The 15,641-nt window shown below is 47.8% G+C and overlaps 1 protein-coding gene across 2 annotated transcripts in view; it reads left to right on the top strand.

Annotated features, from left to right (window-relative positions):
- Positions 1-15,641, top strand: part of DAAM2 (dishevelled associated activator of morphogenesis 2) — a 114,264-nt gene that overhangs the window by 92,603 nt on the left and 6,020 nt on the right. For both annotated transcript variants that reach the window (XM_023212724.1, XM_023212723.2), the window contains exons 15-21: positions 942-1,049; positions 4,413-4,519; positions 5,601-5,685; positions 8,287-8,393; positions 8,593-8,681; positions 13,721-13,889; positions 14,085-14,192. In XM_023212724.1, the coding sequence (XP_023068492.1) occupies positions 942-1,049; positions 4,413-4,519; positions 5,601-5,685; positions 8,287-8,393; positions 8,593-8,681; positions 13,721-13,889; positions 14,085-14,192 (773 nt within the window). The remainder of the gene's footprint in view (positions 1-941; positions 1,050-4,412; positions 4,520-5,600; positions 5,686-8,286; positions 8,394-8,592; positions 8,682-13,720; positions 13,890-14,084; positions 14,193-15,641) is intronic.

The following is a 15,641-nucleotide window of genomic DNA, read 5'->3' as shown; positions in this document are numbered from 1 at the left end:
AGGAAGGCAGAGAGATTCTATACTGAAGGACAGCAAAGCTCTAGATGAGGTGGGGATTCCTGGGAGGGGAAGGTTGGAATGCGCTGTCAGGAGCTTGGCTCGCTGTGCTCTGGGCCATCAGCAGGGTGCTAGGAGACTTCCAGGTTTGTTTGTTTGTTTGTTTATTTATTTATTTATTATTTATTTATTTATTGTGGCTTGGCTTGGCTAACAGCTCCTTTCCAGACCCTAGTGCAAAGGTCCTACACAGAGATGGGGTAAGGCCTAAATGGAGAGGTCTTGGAATGTAAAACCCTGTTGTAAAGGATAGTAACACCCTCCCTGGGTGTGACCAAAGGGAAATTGTGGCAGAGTCTTGCTGGTCTCAGCAGTGTCACTACAGGTGCCAGGTCCCAAACTTTGGTATTTGTCCACTTTCTGAGAATCTGGGAAAGTGGGAAGAAGACCCTTGGGAAAGAAAACAACCATCTGAGATACATAAATACAGTCAGTGCTGCAGCTTTAAGGATCACAAATACGTATGGCTTTAATCTTCCAATGATGGCAGCCAAGGACAGGAGTGACTCCCAGGCACCCTGCCCTTTAGGGGGAGTGGGCCTGTGTGAAGTACCCTGAGAGTGCAGCTTCTGACTTTGCTTTTGGAAAAAGTGAAGTGCACCCCCTTTCCTACTGCCTACCCATCCCCCCAGCACCCCCAGTGATTTCTAGAACATGCTTACATGTGGCTCCATGCACAAGGGAGGAGAAGGGGATTGTACCCTGGAGCATAGTATTCAAGAGAGTTGGAGGTTGAGGGGAGCAACCGACTCCCTTCTGAAGGTCTGAAATCCTGGTCGTTGTAGTATGTGCAGTTGGGAGATAAGTGGGGTTAGGGAGGCATGGGGCATCTCCATGACGGAGTTGGACCAACCATGGGGTCTTCTCCCTACCCTGAATCTTAGGCGCGTGTCCCTGGCACCGTATGGAATGAGATTGATGACATGCAGGTATTTCGGATTCTGGACCTACAGGATTTTGAAAAGATGTTTTCAGCCTATCAGAGGCACCAGGTAAGACCCTATACCCTCTGGCCTCTTGGGTTTTAACTTCCATATACCATACCCTTGAACCCAAACCTCAGCTTGTTTTCTTTCTGCCTGCCTGCCTGCCTTGCCTTTCCTTTCCTTTCCTTCCCTTCCTCCTTCCCTTCCTTCCTCTCATGTATACTGAATGATTTTATTCTTTATGAGGTGATGATTTTATTCTTGCCGAGGATATAGGTATGAAGTAGAGGTGCACAGGCTATAGGGGGAAACATCCTTGTATTATGGTTCATATTTATACACCAAGTATTGAAATGGTGTTTTGTCCATTTCTCTCTTCCATCCTGGAGCATCGGAGGTAGAGTCACAAGGCCTGACCACTGTGAACCCTTGCTCTTTCTGGCCCAGGATGCAGGGACTAGGCTTAGAAGGCATAATCACTTCTCAAACCACTTTTCCACCACATTTTGTCTGTCAACACCTCTATGAGACCGAGCAGGGGATGTTGCCTTGCAAGGAAGGCAGAAGGTGCTGCTCCACATCACTCAGGGGGCTGAGGCTGGGGCTGGGGCTGGGCTTGGGGAGGCCTTGGATATTGCTCTCAAGGCTCTCTGTGCAGGTGGCTGCCAGCAAGTCTGGTCCTCCACTCACAGAGAAAGTATGGGGTGAGTTGCTGCCAGAACGCAGGGCGTTTCTGAGGTGGGAATCTCAAACTGTGCCGAGTACCTGTGGGGATTGCCAAAAGGGTTGCTTCTCAGACCTCACCCTCAAATGAATGTGATTCAGGAGATGAGCTGGGGCCCAGGAATCCGCATGGTAACTAGCACAGCAGGGGGCCTTCCTTCTAAGTCAATTTAGGGAGTGACCAGCTTAGAAGCCTCAGGGAATTGCTTTCTCTCTGGCCCCGCCCCACAGGGACTGATCCCTCTTGGGGCTGGGCTACCATCTTCCTTGTTTTCTCTACTTAGCCTAGGACCTCAGTCTCGAGGGTTTCCCCGGGTGCCAATGAGTGGGTCCTGGCAATGGCTGGCTGCTGTGGCCTGGCTCCCCACTGAGCTGGAGAGGGTGCCCTAGCTCACTTTCTGCCCAGCCCCGATCTGTGGATGACCGAGGACACATGCAGCCGCTCCTAGGGCTCTGGCCAGATGATTGTTTGTTTACATGTGGGTGCCCACAGCATCAGATTCTCTACTCCTAATTCCAGGAGACATTTTTAACCCCATGCCCATGTCAGGTTGGCAGCTAAGGCTGCTGGAGCTGAAAGGAACTCTTATGAGCACTGGCTCCTGGGAGCCAATTCTCCGCAAGTGGGGCTGAGGACAGAGGAGTGTGTGGCAAGCGTACCAGGCTTGGTGATCGCAGGCCACCTCCTCGTTTGAGAGTCTTTCTGCAGGACAGGGCTCTGGCCCAGCCTACCCATGCTCCAGGGCCCTGAAGTGAGGCTGGGATGGGGTCAGTCAGGAAAGAAGGTTAGGGGTTTTGGACAGACTGGGTCTGGGGCATCCCGGCTTGGTGAGTTGAGAAGATTTAAGACTGAAAGGTCCCCTGTCCTGTCCCTCTCACCTCTCTGAGCCCACACAGTGCAATCATCACCTGCCTCCCGTCACTCAGTGGGCCATCCAGTCTCTGGGACTGAAATCCCAGCAGCAGGACTGGAGAGGTCCCGGAGGCCGTGTTAACCTTGTTTCTTCCTCTCACAGCTGGTTGTGGGGCGGGGGAGGTCCTGGGAGTCACGGTCTTCTCTATGCCCCATGCGGGTTTTGAGTTGGTAGCTTCCACTCCATCAGTGTCAGGGAGAACAGAGGTGTGGGCTGTGCCTCTTCAGTTCCCATAGTACATCAAAGGACAGATGAGGGACAGTGAGCAAATTCAAGGACACCTGCTTTCCTCTGCCTCAATAAACACAACTTTCTGGAGCTTCCAGATAGCGTTCATTTGTGACTCCTCCCCTATTTAGAAAGGTGAACTCATCCCAGGATGGAGGAATGTCCTCTACCCTCTCTGCACATTTTCAGCAGAGGAAAAGGAAGAACAGGCAGCAAAGCCTGGGGTGGGAGAACTCAGGTTTGGTCTGCGCTGACTGGGGAGTGGTGGTCCCACTGGGCAGAGGGGAGGAGCTGCCTGATCTCAGCTTCGTTTGGCTTCTCCGTGAGTGCATGTCTGCTAGAAGCAGCTCCTGTCTAGTGCCGCTTATGGGTGCCTGTCTCCAACCATGGGTCTCACTGGGACAAAGTGGACAGTGTAGATGCTGAGGGACCCCCCTGTCTGTCATGCTATTTCTGGGTCCCCAAATGTCTTGGCTAATGTTGTGCATGTTTAATTCTCTGTTGGCTGTGGCTGCCGCCTAGGAGCTGATAACTAATCCTTCTCAGCAGGTGAGTTACTCTCGGGGCTCTGACCACTCCAACTGTTAACTGCTGTCCCGGGCTGCTGCTCTGTACTGGGCCAGACAGAGAGGACTTGTCCATTCCACCTTCTACCTTATCCCCCATTCATACAGGGTGGTATGGGAGAGGGTCCCTAAAGAGAAAGAGGAAATGTAGCAGAGGGAGGTAATCAAATAGACCCCTGGCAGCAGTGGAGGTCAATGTCTCCTGGAATGAGGAGAAGGCTTCTAGGTCTACTGTCTTACCCAGCAGGCCAAAGCCTTTCCTGTAAGGACACACAGGGTGGGCACTACACAATTCACAAACATAACCATGCAAGGTGGCCTCTGAAGCTGTGGAAGAGGGACCTCCCAGAGCAAGAACAGCACACTGGACAGCCTCCTGTCTACCTCACCAGGGGCCCAAGAGAAGGAGTGGGGTGGGATCAATGATTTCTCCGGAATCTGCCTGCTGGGACTCAGAGGAGAGAGTTCTGCCTCAGTTTCCATACCTCTGAACTTGTGGATGCTCTCTACCTGGGCACCTTGGGCTGTGCCTAAAGTCCCTAGGAGTCAGTAACTGTTCCCTCTGGGTGTTTGCAACCAGCTTCTCAGCATAAGCCTGAGGAAGGCCTCTGGGTTGGGCAGTGGGAGTGGGAGTTGATTCTGTGGGAGACACGGTAGGTTATGTCACATTGCCCAAAGCCACAGGCATCAGTCATGCCCTGACCCACTGGCACAGCCCCTTCCCTTGTTGTCCAGAATGGATAATTTCTTAAAAAAAAGAAAGGTTGGGGGATTCCTCAGTGTCCTTCCCCAACCCATTGGAGCCTATGGAAAAGTCTCAGATACCTTCTCTTAAAGTTAGCCATTAGTCCCCACTCCTCTCTCTCCTGTCTTTTTCTTCCCCCTTCCCCTCATGCCAGGAGCATTACTGGATTGGTAGGAGGTGGCTGTTGCGGGGTGGGTAAGAGGAGGATTAGGGAACACACACCTCAACCGTCCACTTGACTTGTTGCTTGCAGAAAGAGCTGGGCTCCACCGAGGACATCTACCTGGCTTCCCGCAAGGTCAAAGAGCTGTCGGTCATTGACGGCCGGAGGGCCCAAAACTGCATCATCCTTCTTTCCAAGTATGTGCAAAAGAAGGTGGTTGAGTTGAATGCCTGGGGGACAAAGGGGGCGGAGGAATGGAGTGATGGCAGTCTTGGGCCTCTCCCTCTCTGCTGTCCCCTGGGAGGGGAGGGCATTGATCTAGAACTGTCTCCTGGGAACCTGCCTTGAGCAGCACTTCTGGGCTCTGCAGGCTCTGCCCAGTCACGAGGCCCTTGCCCAGCCTGGTCAGCGTCTGGCGGCTGAGTTGCTCTAAGCCCACGGAGGGCCTCGCTTGGCTCAGGCCATTGAGCAGCGTGATCTCAGCCCCTAAGCATTTCCCGCGGCTGCAGAACAAACAGGGCAGTATCTGCGCTAACAGCACAGCTTCTGTACCGGGGCCTCCTGCCTGAGCCAGGGTCAGAGGGCACCACCTCCCATACTATACTTAGTGCTGCCCCAGCTGCCTCTGAGACATCCTCCCCCCTTTCCTCTCATAAGCCCCCAGGCCTCAGTTTCCCCCACTTGATGGTGGAAAGAATTCTGAATCCCCAGGGTTCCCAATGGGGGTGCATGTGGAGGGGATAGGGAAGGGCTATGGGGCTGTGTGGCTTCTCCATCTCCCAGACAGCAAGACTGTTTGGGACAGCTGTGTGGGAGCTGAGGCGCTGTCAGAAGACTGAGAGCGATTCTGTGTTCTGAGAACGAAGGCAGCAGGAAATTGCCCTCTTAGTGGCTTGCCGATAATCCTGTCCTCCCGTGGAGATGCTGTGCATTTTTTAAGCATGAGGAGGAGGAAAAGGATCAGGAACTCTTTGCCCTGTCCCTTTGGTCTACATTGAAGACATCTCTTTTACTCCCAAATGGCCCCTATCAGCTCTGATGGATTATCAAGAGAACAGAGACCCTCACGTCTCTATTTCGACACTAAAATGCTCATTATCAAGTTTATGGACTGAATCATACTAGTTTAGTCTAAGAAGGCTTTGTAGAGGAGGTGAGGGGGGAGTACTATTAAATACATTCCCAAGTCCATGTTAGGGAATGAGGGAAGGCGGAGTGGTACCTTTTGGAGAAGAAGGTTTGAAGGCTGTCCTGGACTGAGGTGGGGTTTTGCCTTAGGTTGAAGCTTTCTAACGAGGAGATCCGGCAGGCCATCTTGAAGATGGATGAGCAGGAGGACCTCGCTAAGGACATGCTGGAGCAGGTGAGGACCCTCGTGGGAAGGAAGGGGAACTGAACCCAAGGGGCAGCCATGCCCCTTCCCAACAGCCCCCAGAGAGGCTACGATTTTTGGGTCAAGGAGAAATCAGGCTGGAAGAGTTAGGGAGAAGGTGTATAGAAACCTCCCTGGGCCAGCCCTTCTCGGGGAAAGCTGGAAAAGGTTACGTGTTCTCCAGGAGTCGTTCTCCCATGGCTTCCAAGGCAAAGTCAGATGAGGAATAGTGATATCTTTCCCAAATCTCTTCCCCCTCAGTTTTTTTTTTTGGGGGGGATCCTTTGGGAAACGTAGGAAAGACACACACACGAGAACATCATCAATTGGACTTCATTACAATTAAGAACTTCTGTTCATCAAAGGGCACGGTTACTGAGTGAAAAGAGAAGACAAACCGTAGAAGAGATTTGCTATACATACGTATAACAAAGATCATATTCAGAACAAAGAACTCTACAAATCAATGAGAAATGATGAAGAAATCAACTTAAGAATGAGCAAAATACTTGAAAGGGCGCTTCATGAAAGAGGATTTCCAAGTAGACAATAAGCATATGAAAAGGTGTTCAATATGATTAGTTGCCAGAGAAATACAGTCAGCCACAGTAAGGGGGCACCACACACCCACCAGAGTAGCTAAAATTAAAAAGACTGACAATGCCATGTGCTGGCGAGGATGTGAAGCAATTGGAATTCTCATGTGGCACAATTATTTTGGAAAACGACTTGGAAGTGCACTCTACAGCTAAACATACACCCGCCCTATTGCCTAGTAATCCCACTCTCAGGTGTAACTCCAGGGAAACGAGTACAAATACTAAAATAAATACACAAGAATATAGTTGACCCTCAATAATGTGGGGGCTGGAGGCATTGACCTTCTGTGCGGTCAAAAATCCACATACAACTTTTGACTTCCCAACAACCTAGCCACTAATTGCCTACTGTTGACCAGAAGCCTTACTGATAAGATAAACAACCAATTAACACGTATTTTTATGTTATATGTATTATATGCTGTATTTTTACAACAAAGTAAGCTAGAGAAAAGAACATGTTATGAAGAAAATCATTAGAAGGAAGGCCGGGCACGGTGGCTCATGCCTTAGTCCCAGCACTTTGGGAGGCCGAGGTGGACAAATTACTTGAGGTCAGGAGTTCAAGACCAGCCTGGTCAGCATGGTAAGACCCCATCTCTACTAAAAATACAAAAATTAGCCAGGCGTGATGGCACGTTGCCTGTAGTCCCAGCTACTTGGGAGGCTGAGGCAGGAGAATTGCTTGAACCCAGGAGGCGGAGGTTACAGTCAGCTGAGATAGCACCACTGCACACCAGCCTATGCAACAGAGTGAGTGAGACTCTGTCAAAAAACAAACAAACAAAAGAAAATCATTAAAAGGAGAAAATACATATATTGTTCACTCGGTGGAGGTGGATCATCTTAAAGGTCTTCATCCTCATTGTCTTCAGGCTGAGGAGGAGGAAGAGGAGTGGTTGGTCTTGCTGTCTCAGGGACGGCAGAGGCGGAAGAAAATCCACATACAAGTGGTCCTGCATAGTTCAACCCTGTGTTGTTCAGGGGCCAACTCTATAGCAACTTTATTTATAAATCCCCCAAAGTGTGAACAACCCAACTGTCCGTCAATAGGAAAGTGAATAAGTAGACTGTGGTATATTCATACAGCAGAATCCTCAGCAATAAACAAACAACCATGACATGGATGAACCTTAGGCATTATGTTGGGGAGAAGCCAGACATAAAAGAGAGCATACAGCATGAGTTCAAGGACAGGCAAATCTGGTTAACGTCCTAGAATTCAGTTGAGAGCCTATATTCACTTGAACGGCTTACTGAAGTGATGCAAAATAACTTTCCTGGGGGATGGAAATGTTCTCTATCTTAATCTGAATGATGATTCAATGGATGGAGATTTGACAAAAATCACTGAACTGCACATTTAAAATGGGTGCATTTTATTTTATATAAATTATACCTCAAGTGTGTTTAAAAGGAAAGAAAAACCATTGAGCCGTACACTGAAGAACAGGGTACTTTAGGCCAGACGTGGCGTCTCCTACCTGTAAACCTCAGCTCTTTCGGAGGCTGAAGTGAGAGGATCTCTTGAGCTCACGAGGTGAAGACCAGCCAGGGCTACATAGTGAGATCCTGTCTTTACAAAATAAAAAATAAAAAAAAAATTAACCCAGTATGTGCTGCACACTTATATTCCCAGGTACTCAGGACCTGAGGTGGGTGGACTGCTTGAGCCCAGCAGGTCATGGCTACAGTGAGCTATGATTATACCACTGCATTCTAGCCTGAGGGACAGAGTGAGACCCTATCTTAAAAAAAAAGAAAGAAATACTGTATATCAGTTACATCTGAATTTTAAAAAAGAGAAAAGAATTTCAGAGCTGGGTGCCCTGTCATCCCCTTCAGGCAGATGAAACAAATCTGTCCACACGAGGGTGTCTCTTTTTCAAGGCACCCTCCCCATCTTGACCTGAGTTAGTACAGCTTCTCACACCCCGCACCCCATGTCTGCTGCTCACCTGTTGCTTGTGTGACTTGCGCCTGCTCTTTGCAGCTCCTCAAGTTCATCCCGGAGAAGAGCGACATTGACCTCCTGGAGGAGCACAAGCATGAGATTGAGCGGATGGCCCGCGCTGACCGCTTCCTCTATGAAATGAGCAGGTTGGGGCTGTGGGCATGGTGGGGATTCAAGCAGGTGGGGTTCTGGCAGGTGGGGCTGGGACTGGGGCAGGTGGGGTTCTGCCAAGAGGAAGGGGACGGAGGTGGGCAGGCTCAAGAGGAGGCTGGAGCTGGCTCCTGGAGCTGGGACTGGCCTGGGTAGGGGTGGGATACCTCATGACATGGCTCACCTTGTCTACAGGATTGACCACTACCAGCAGCGACTGCAAGCCCTCTTCTTCAAGAAGAAATTCCAGGAGCGGCTGGCTGAGGCAAAGCCCAAAGTGGAAGGTAGGGCTGAGGGTTGCAGGAGGCTTAGAGTGGAGAGGCATCTGAGAAAGGGAGGGTGGGTGGGAGCCAGTGAACGGGGGCAGAGGGAAACCCCTTTCTTATTCTCAACCCAAAAGCAAAAGCAAAACCTCAAAGACAAAATGTAAGATGATGATTATAAAAATATGCACTTGCTTATATTAGCACATGCACCAACCCTGTGACATGTTCCTTATGCCTCAGCATGCAAGCTCTCCAAGGTGGGGCGTCTATTGACATCTGCCCCAGCATGGGATGGAAATGTAGAAAAGATAATAGCTACACCTACAACAATGCCTGGCTGGGACTGAGCTCATCGGTCTTTACCCTACTTGAGAGGTGCTAGGTTCATAGAAGACTTCTGGGCACGTTAGTTTGAGTGTGAGCCATTCAGAAAGTAGGAAACTGCACCAGCTGATTTCTAGAGGCATCTGATTTTCTGAGTCAGGGAACACCTCCAACACAGGCCGTTTCCAGATGAGAAATTTGTAGTTCAATGAGAACCATGCGCCAAGCACCGTGTGAAGCACTCTGCTTGGTTGGTCCTCATTTGGTCATCACAGGAATCCCACGGGTGGGTGCTATTATTAACTTCCGTATGCCTCCATTTTCTCCGCTCTAAAGTGGCGCTATGTTAATGTCCGGAGGCTATGACACTGGTGAGTGGTGGAACCAGGGTAGGAATGCATATGGCTGATCTTCAAAATCAGTCCCTTCCCTCTTGTCCTCTAGTACTTCCCAGGGGCTGCCTGTGCTGATGGCAGAGTAGGGAGAGTTGTGGAGTTGTTGGGAGAGGCAGGAGGTCAGGATGGTGGGCAGACATGTGGACCCAGGAGGCAATAAGCAGGAGAGGCTGGGAGGCTCATTTGTGGAGAGGACAGGGTCGGAAGAGTGGAGCAAGAAAGCCTGTTTCCAGGATGTTGAGGGTACCAGGCTGGGGGCAGAACAGAGCATGGGCACCCCCTGCTGGACACCAGGGCCAGTCAGTACTCCCTGAGATGCCCAGTCCAGAGACTAGCCCTTCCTGAAATCCATTGAGATGCTTCAGGGAGAGTTTTTGGATAGGGTGGAACATGTAGAGTTAAGGCAGACACTTTCTGTAATCAGATCTCGTTCCCCCCACACTACACATACACACACAGAGCAAGGGACCTACAGGTGGTAAGTATAGATAACAGCAGTGATTCTCCATTTCCAAGGTCTGGCCACATCTCCTGCCCTGGTGGTGGGTGAATCCTTATCTTCTTCACAGCTTTTTTTCATCCTGCTGCAGACTGTCTTTGGAGCATGCAGCACAAATGAGGGGTTCAGCTCAAGACATGTGTGCACAACTATTTGTATATCTTGGGTCAGTGGAACAAATGTGAGCAATTGCCATTTGAAGATTCAGAACCAGAGTAGCTTAGCCACCAGAAAGGTTTAATCTTACACAGTTTCCTGCCCCCAGGAGCCTAAGAATTAGTCAGTGGAGGCGGGGCGCAGTGGCTCACACCTGTCATGCCAGCACTTTGGGAGGCCGAGGTGGGCGAATCACAAGGTCAGGAGATCGAGACCACTCTGGCTAATATGGTGAAACCCCGTCTCTACTAAAAAATACAAAAAAATTAGCCGGGCATGGTGGCGGGTGTCTGTAGTCCCAGCTACTGGGTAGGCTGAAGCAGGAGAATGGCATGAACCCAGGAGGCGGAGCTTTCAGTGAGCTGACGTGGCACCACTGCACTCCAGCCTGGGTGACAGAGCAAGACTCTGTCTCAAAAAAGGAAAAAAAAAAAAAGAGTCAGTGGATACTCAGGAAAGAGTCTCCCTTTGATATCAAGCTAAGCCAAGTAAGATGTGTTTGGGATAGCAAGATCTGCTGGGGAAAGCTACTCTTCTGTAGCTCTGCTCTATAATAATTGCTCTGTATAGCAGTGGCTGCTGTCCTTGTATAGAGCAGACACAGGTCTCTCTCCTGTAAGAGCTAGATAGGAAAGATATGCCTAAAGTTGTGTATTCTAGAATCAGATCAGTGTGTGTGACTGTAGGTGGAGAAAAGAGGAGTGTGCAAAGATGGGATTCTTATTCTTCCTTCCAGTTCTCCCAGGAAGTATTCCTGGAAGAGCTAAGATTTAGCCCATCCCAGCTAGGTGATGAGCTGTTGACACCTGCCCTCCTAACCCCAGCAAGGGCTCTGAGTCCATTTGCCAAAAGCCAGTTCACCAAATTTGATAAATTTTCCAGTTCTTCTATGAATATATTCATGAACTTACAATTCTTGAATATATTCTTCTTATGAATATATTTATTGCTGAATATACCACATTTACCGATTCTTATTATAAATACATTCACCAAATGTAGTCAAGATGAATATGGTTGCAAATGTAATATTCTTATGAATATATTCATGAATATATTATTCTTGTGAATATATCTAAAATGTCAGAACTGCATCTGGGCGTTTTCCCATTTACACTGATTTCCTTTGAACTCTTGTCATTTTCTGTTTTGCCAACATTTTAGCATTTTTAGGAGGATTCCTTTGCAAATTTTCCAAATAGCATATAAACCTTAGAAAAAACATCCCAACCAATATAAATTGCCAAAAACTTTCCCAAGTATTCTTTTTAAATAAACTTTTTTTGAAACATAACATGCATATAGAAAAGTACACAAATCATAAGAGTCTTACTTGAGGAATTAAAAAAGGGAACCACATGTGTAATCAATACCCAGGTCAAGAAATACAGCTTCCAACCCCCCGGAGCCTTCTTCATGTCCCCCTTCCCAAACTTTACCCCTTCCCTCCTCTCTGAAGGTCAAACCCATCTTGACTGCTAGATTAGTTTTAGTGGTTTTGAACTTTATTTTTTAAATTTTTACTTATTTTTTTTTTGAGACAGGGCCCTGCCCTGTCACCCAGACTGGAGGGCAGTGGTGTGATCTTGGCTCACTGCAACCTCTGCCTCCTGGGCTTAAGGTAGCCTCCCACCTCAGCCTCCCAAATAGCTGGCACTACAGGGACATGCTGCCAGCCTGGCTAATTTTTGTATTTTTGTAGACAGAGGGTTTCACCATGTTGCCTAGGATAGTCTCAAACTCCTGGACTCAAGTGATCTGCCCACCTCGGCCTCCCAAAGTGCTGAGATTGTAGGCAAGAGCCACCGTTTCTGGCGTGTTTTGAAGTTTATATGAATTGAATAATAGAGTATGAATAATTTTATGCTGGTGACTTCTGCTCAACATTATGGTTGTGAGTTGTCCCTAGTGTTACATGTAGCAGTGGGTTATTCATTTTCAGTTCTGCATTGTATTCCATTATATGAATATACCATAATTTACCCATTTGATTTGGAATTTAAAAAACCTAGAAACAACCCAAATACTCACCAAGAATATATGGCTTTTAGGTTATAGAGTATGTACATGTTCAACTTAAAAGCTACTGACTAAACCTTACTATTTATTTTTACAATTTTTTTTTTTTTTTGAGATGGGGTCTCACTCTGTTGCCCAGGCTGGAGTGCAATGGTGTGATCTCGGCTCCCTGCAACCTCTATCTCCTGGGTTCAAGCAATTCTCCTGTCTCAGCTTCCTGAGTAACTGGGGTTACATAGGCGTGTGCCACCACACTCGGCTAATTTTTGTATTTTTAGTAGAGACAGGGTTTCGCCATGTTGGCCAGGCTGGTCTCAAACTCCTGACCTCAGGTGATCCGCCTGCCTCAGCCTCCAAAAGTGCTGGTACAGCTTCTTTTTGACAGTTACTTATTTCTAACTGTGTTCAAAGCCTTCTACAAACTTTTAGCCAAGTCGTTTTCATTTTATCTTCCTAGCAGCATCGTAAAGAATGTTCAGTTTGGCATAAGCCATAGATCACAGGATAATCTGGTCTTTTTGTTGCCACACTGAATATTCAAAAATCATATTCTGTAACTAGTAGAGAAAATCTCAGGATTTGTGTCCCCCTTCTGCGCACCCACCATAAAGACATCATAGCTGAGGAAGGGCCAGAGCACACACAGCAGAATGAATTATTGAAGTTTTGGTTACTGTTAGCTTAGTTTGTATTTCTAGCAAAGATATCATTTAGAGCATTGGGGGAAAATGGTTAAGATGCCCAAAGGTTGGAAAAGTCTTAAAAATGGCATTCAACAGTATGTCAAGTAGCTTATTTCATCAAATCTTAGACACTATCAACTGAAAAGCATGCCATTATTTTATAGAACAAAAATAATAGAATATTATAATCGAGGACATGTTATTTAATTGATGAATTCTTTTCCTTCTTTCCAAAAAACCAATAGAATATAGCATTTCAAGACAGGCAGAAGCAATCCTATAATAGGTAAAATGCTGAAGTTAAGTGCTAGGTTTAGAAAAGTGAAAGTGTCATATTTATGAGTATATTCATGGAAAGAATATCTGAATAATCTTTTTTTCTTTTTGTTTTTGAGACAGTCTCATGCTGTTGCCCAGGCTGGAGTGCAGTGACACAGTCTTGGCTCACTGCAGCCTCAGCCTCTTGGTTCAAGTGACGCTTTTGCTTCAGCTTCCCAAGTAGCTGGGATTATAGGCACGCGCCACCACACCCGACTAATTTTTTGTATTTTTAGTAGAGATGGGGTTTCACCATGTTGGCCAGGCTGGTCTCGAACTCCTGACCTCAAGTGATCTCCCTGCCTCAGCCTCCCAAAGGGCTGGGATTACAGGCATGAGCCACTGCACCCGGCCTTCTTAATAATCTTTAAGTACATGTAAGAAAAGATCTTCTAAAATTATCTTCTTGGGAAGAGTTGGCATGTCCTACAAATGGGATGTCTGGTGAAATGGCCTTAGTGAAAGTGTCTGCTTCCCCTGGAGGTGGGTGAATGTGAAAGCGATGGGTCTGCTGAGCAGTGGGTATAATCTCTGCCTCACTGAGAGTTGAAGACATCTGACATCCCCTTTTCTGAACTTTGTGGTGGCATCTTCCTGGGGTGCAATGGGAAGCACTGCCCTGCCTAGCCCACGCAGGGCTCTGACCTGTGCTTCCTCTCCCAGCCATCCTGTTGGCTTCCCGGGAGCTGGTCCGCAGCAAGCGTCTAAGGCAGATGCTAGAGGTCATCCTAGCCATAGGCAACTTCATGAACAAAGGGCAGCGTGGAGGCGCCTACGGGTTCCGGGTGGCCAGCCTCAACAAGATTGCTGACACCAAGTCCAGCATCGACAGGTGAGGACCTCCCTTCCTGGCCACTTCCTTGGCCTCTATCTCACCCTACCCTGGCCTCTCACATCCTCCCTCTATTAGGACGGGCACATCCTAAGACTCATCACCCCTTTCTCTTAACACCCCATCCTAGTTTCCCTCTGACCCTTGTGCCCAGTTTCCTCTGTCACTTACCACTGACCTGACTTTCGTCCACAGAAACATCTCTCTGCTCCATTACCTGATCATGATCCTGGAGAAGCATTTTCCTGATATTCTGAACATGCCTTCAGAGCTGCAGCATCTTCCAGAAGCTGCCAAAGTCAAGTGAGGGGCCTCTCCAAGACTTCCTTCTCCCCATCATGACCCTCATTCTTGTCTTACTTTCCTGTTTTGGGGTCTACTCTGGGCTTGATGATGGCTGATGTGAGACCTCGGTTCTTGTCTTCTGAGTTTAAAAGAATTTAAACAGACACACAGCAAAGGGGGTATAGCATAGAACAATGTATTGCAAAACAAGAAGAATATCTTGTAAGTTAGGTGCAGAATAGACAGTACACCCCGAGAGAGAGAGAGAGCATTCAGGGCCGGCTTCTTATAAGGATGAGACAGCCAAGACCGGCACTAGGAAGACTCCCATTATGGGAGACTTACATGATAATTCATAAGGAGTGGGAAGAGCTGTTATTAGGAAGCAGGCTCTGAGTGGGCCTCTGGGTGCACATGTGTAGTAGCTATGCGTGCTTTTTCATACATTACATGTCTCATTAGCATCTTAAATTTCCACCTAGGGGTGTTTTTTTTTTTTTTTTTTTACTCTTATATAATGAGCAAAGGGCCAGTTTGAGGATAGGTAAAATCAAAATGCGCATGCTTTCTAGAGGGGAAAGTCCCTACTGCAGATAGCTTTGCTTGAATGAGCTCATTACAATGCGAATGCTGAGGTTTATTGTGCTGACTGTGTGGGCTGTGTTCTGAGAACGTGCTCACTTCCTTGACTACCTATCCTGCCTCAGGCTGAGTAGGAATGGGCCCTGTCTCAGGGTCTGCTTCCGGGAAAACCAAACAAAGACAATTTGCTCTTAAATCCTTATTTCAGAGATGCTTCCAGAAAATACCAGTAGAAGAATGGGGAAATGAGCCAGAGATAGAAAGAATGCCAGTAACAAACATTATTACGCCAGTTACCACTCACGGCAATTGGTACTTAACCCCATGAGGAATTCTGGGGAACAGTGTGGAATACTGACTTCAGTTTTCCCACCCGAAGGGCAAGGTTGCTGGGGCAATCAGACAGCATACCCTCTCAGTAAGTGGCTGAGGGGCTCCACAGGGGCAGGGAATAACTCTCTGGCCACAGGTACAGGTGGAAGGAGCTTGGCCTCAAAAAAAGAGTGTGCATGCAGTTGGAAGAGTTGGGGCCATGCCCTACAATGGATGGTCCAAGGAAATGTGGGTGGGGCACCAACAGCATCTGCTAGGCAAGAAATTAGACCTGAACATTTAGGTGATAGATGTCATCTCCAGGAAAACTAGAAACATAGTGGTACATGGCTCACTGGTATCGAATGCTGTTGCTTGCAGGATCACATAAAGAGCTCATAGGCATTACCTGGTAGTAATAAAAATAAATAGGTCTAAGCCAGAAGCCACAGGTTGGAAACGTTCTCATATTGCAGCATGACATTTCTGACCTGGAAAGATCTATAGAACACAGGTTTCACCTTGTTAATTTATAGATGCACAGACAGAGGCACGAAGGGGAGGTGCTTTGTC

This window comes from Piliocolobus tephrosceles, chromosome 5 (assembly GCF_002776525.5).
Source record: "Piliocolobus tephrosceles isolate RC106 chromosome 5, ASM277652v3, whole genome shotgun sequence".
In the NCBI taxonomy this organism is placed as follows: domain Eukaryota; kingdom Metazoa; phylum Chordata; class Mammalia; order Primates; family Cercopithecidae; genus Piliocolobus; species Piliocolobus tephrosceles.
The sequence above is the reverse complement of the archived record's forward strand: the minus strand, read 5'-3'. Positions and strand labels throughout refer to the sequence as shown.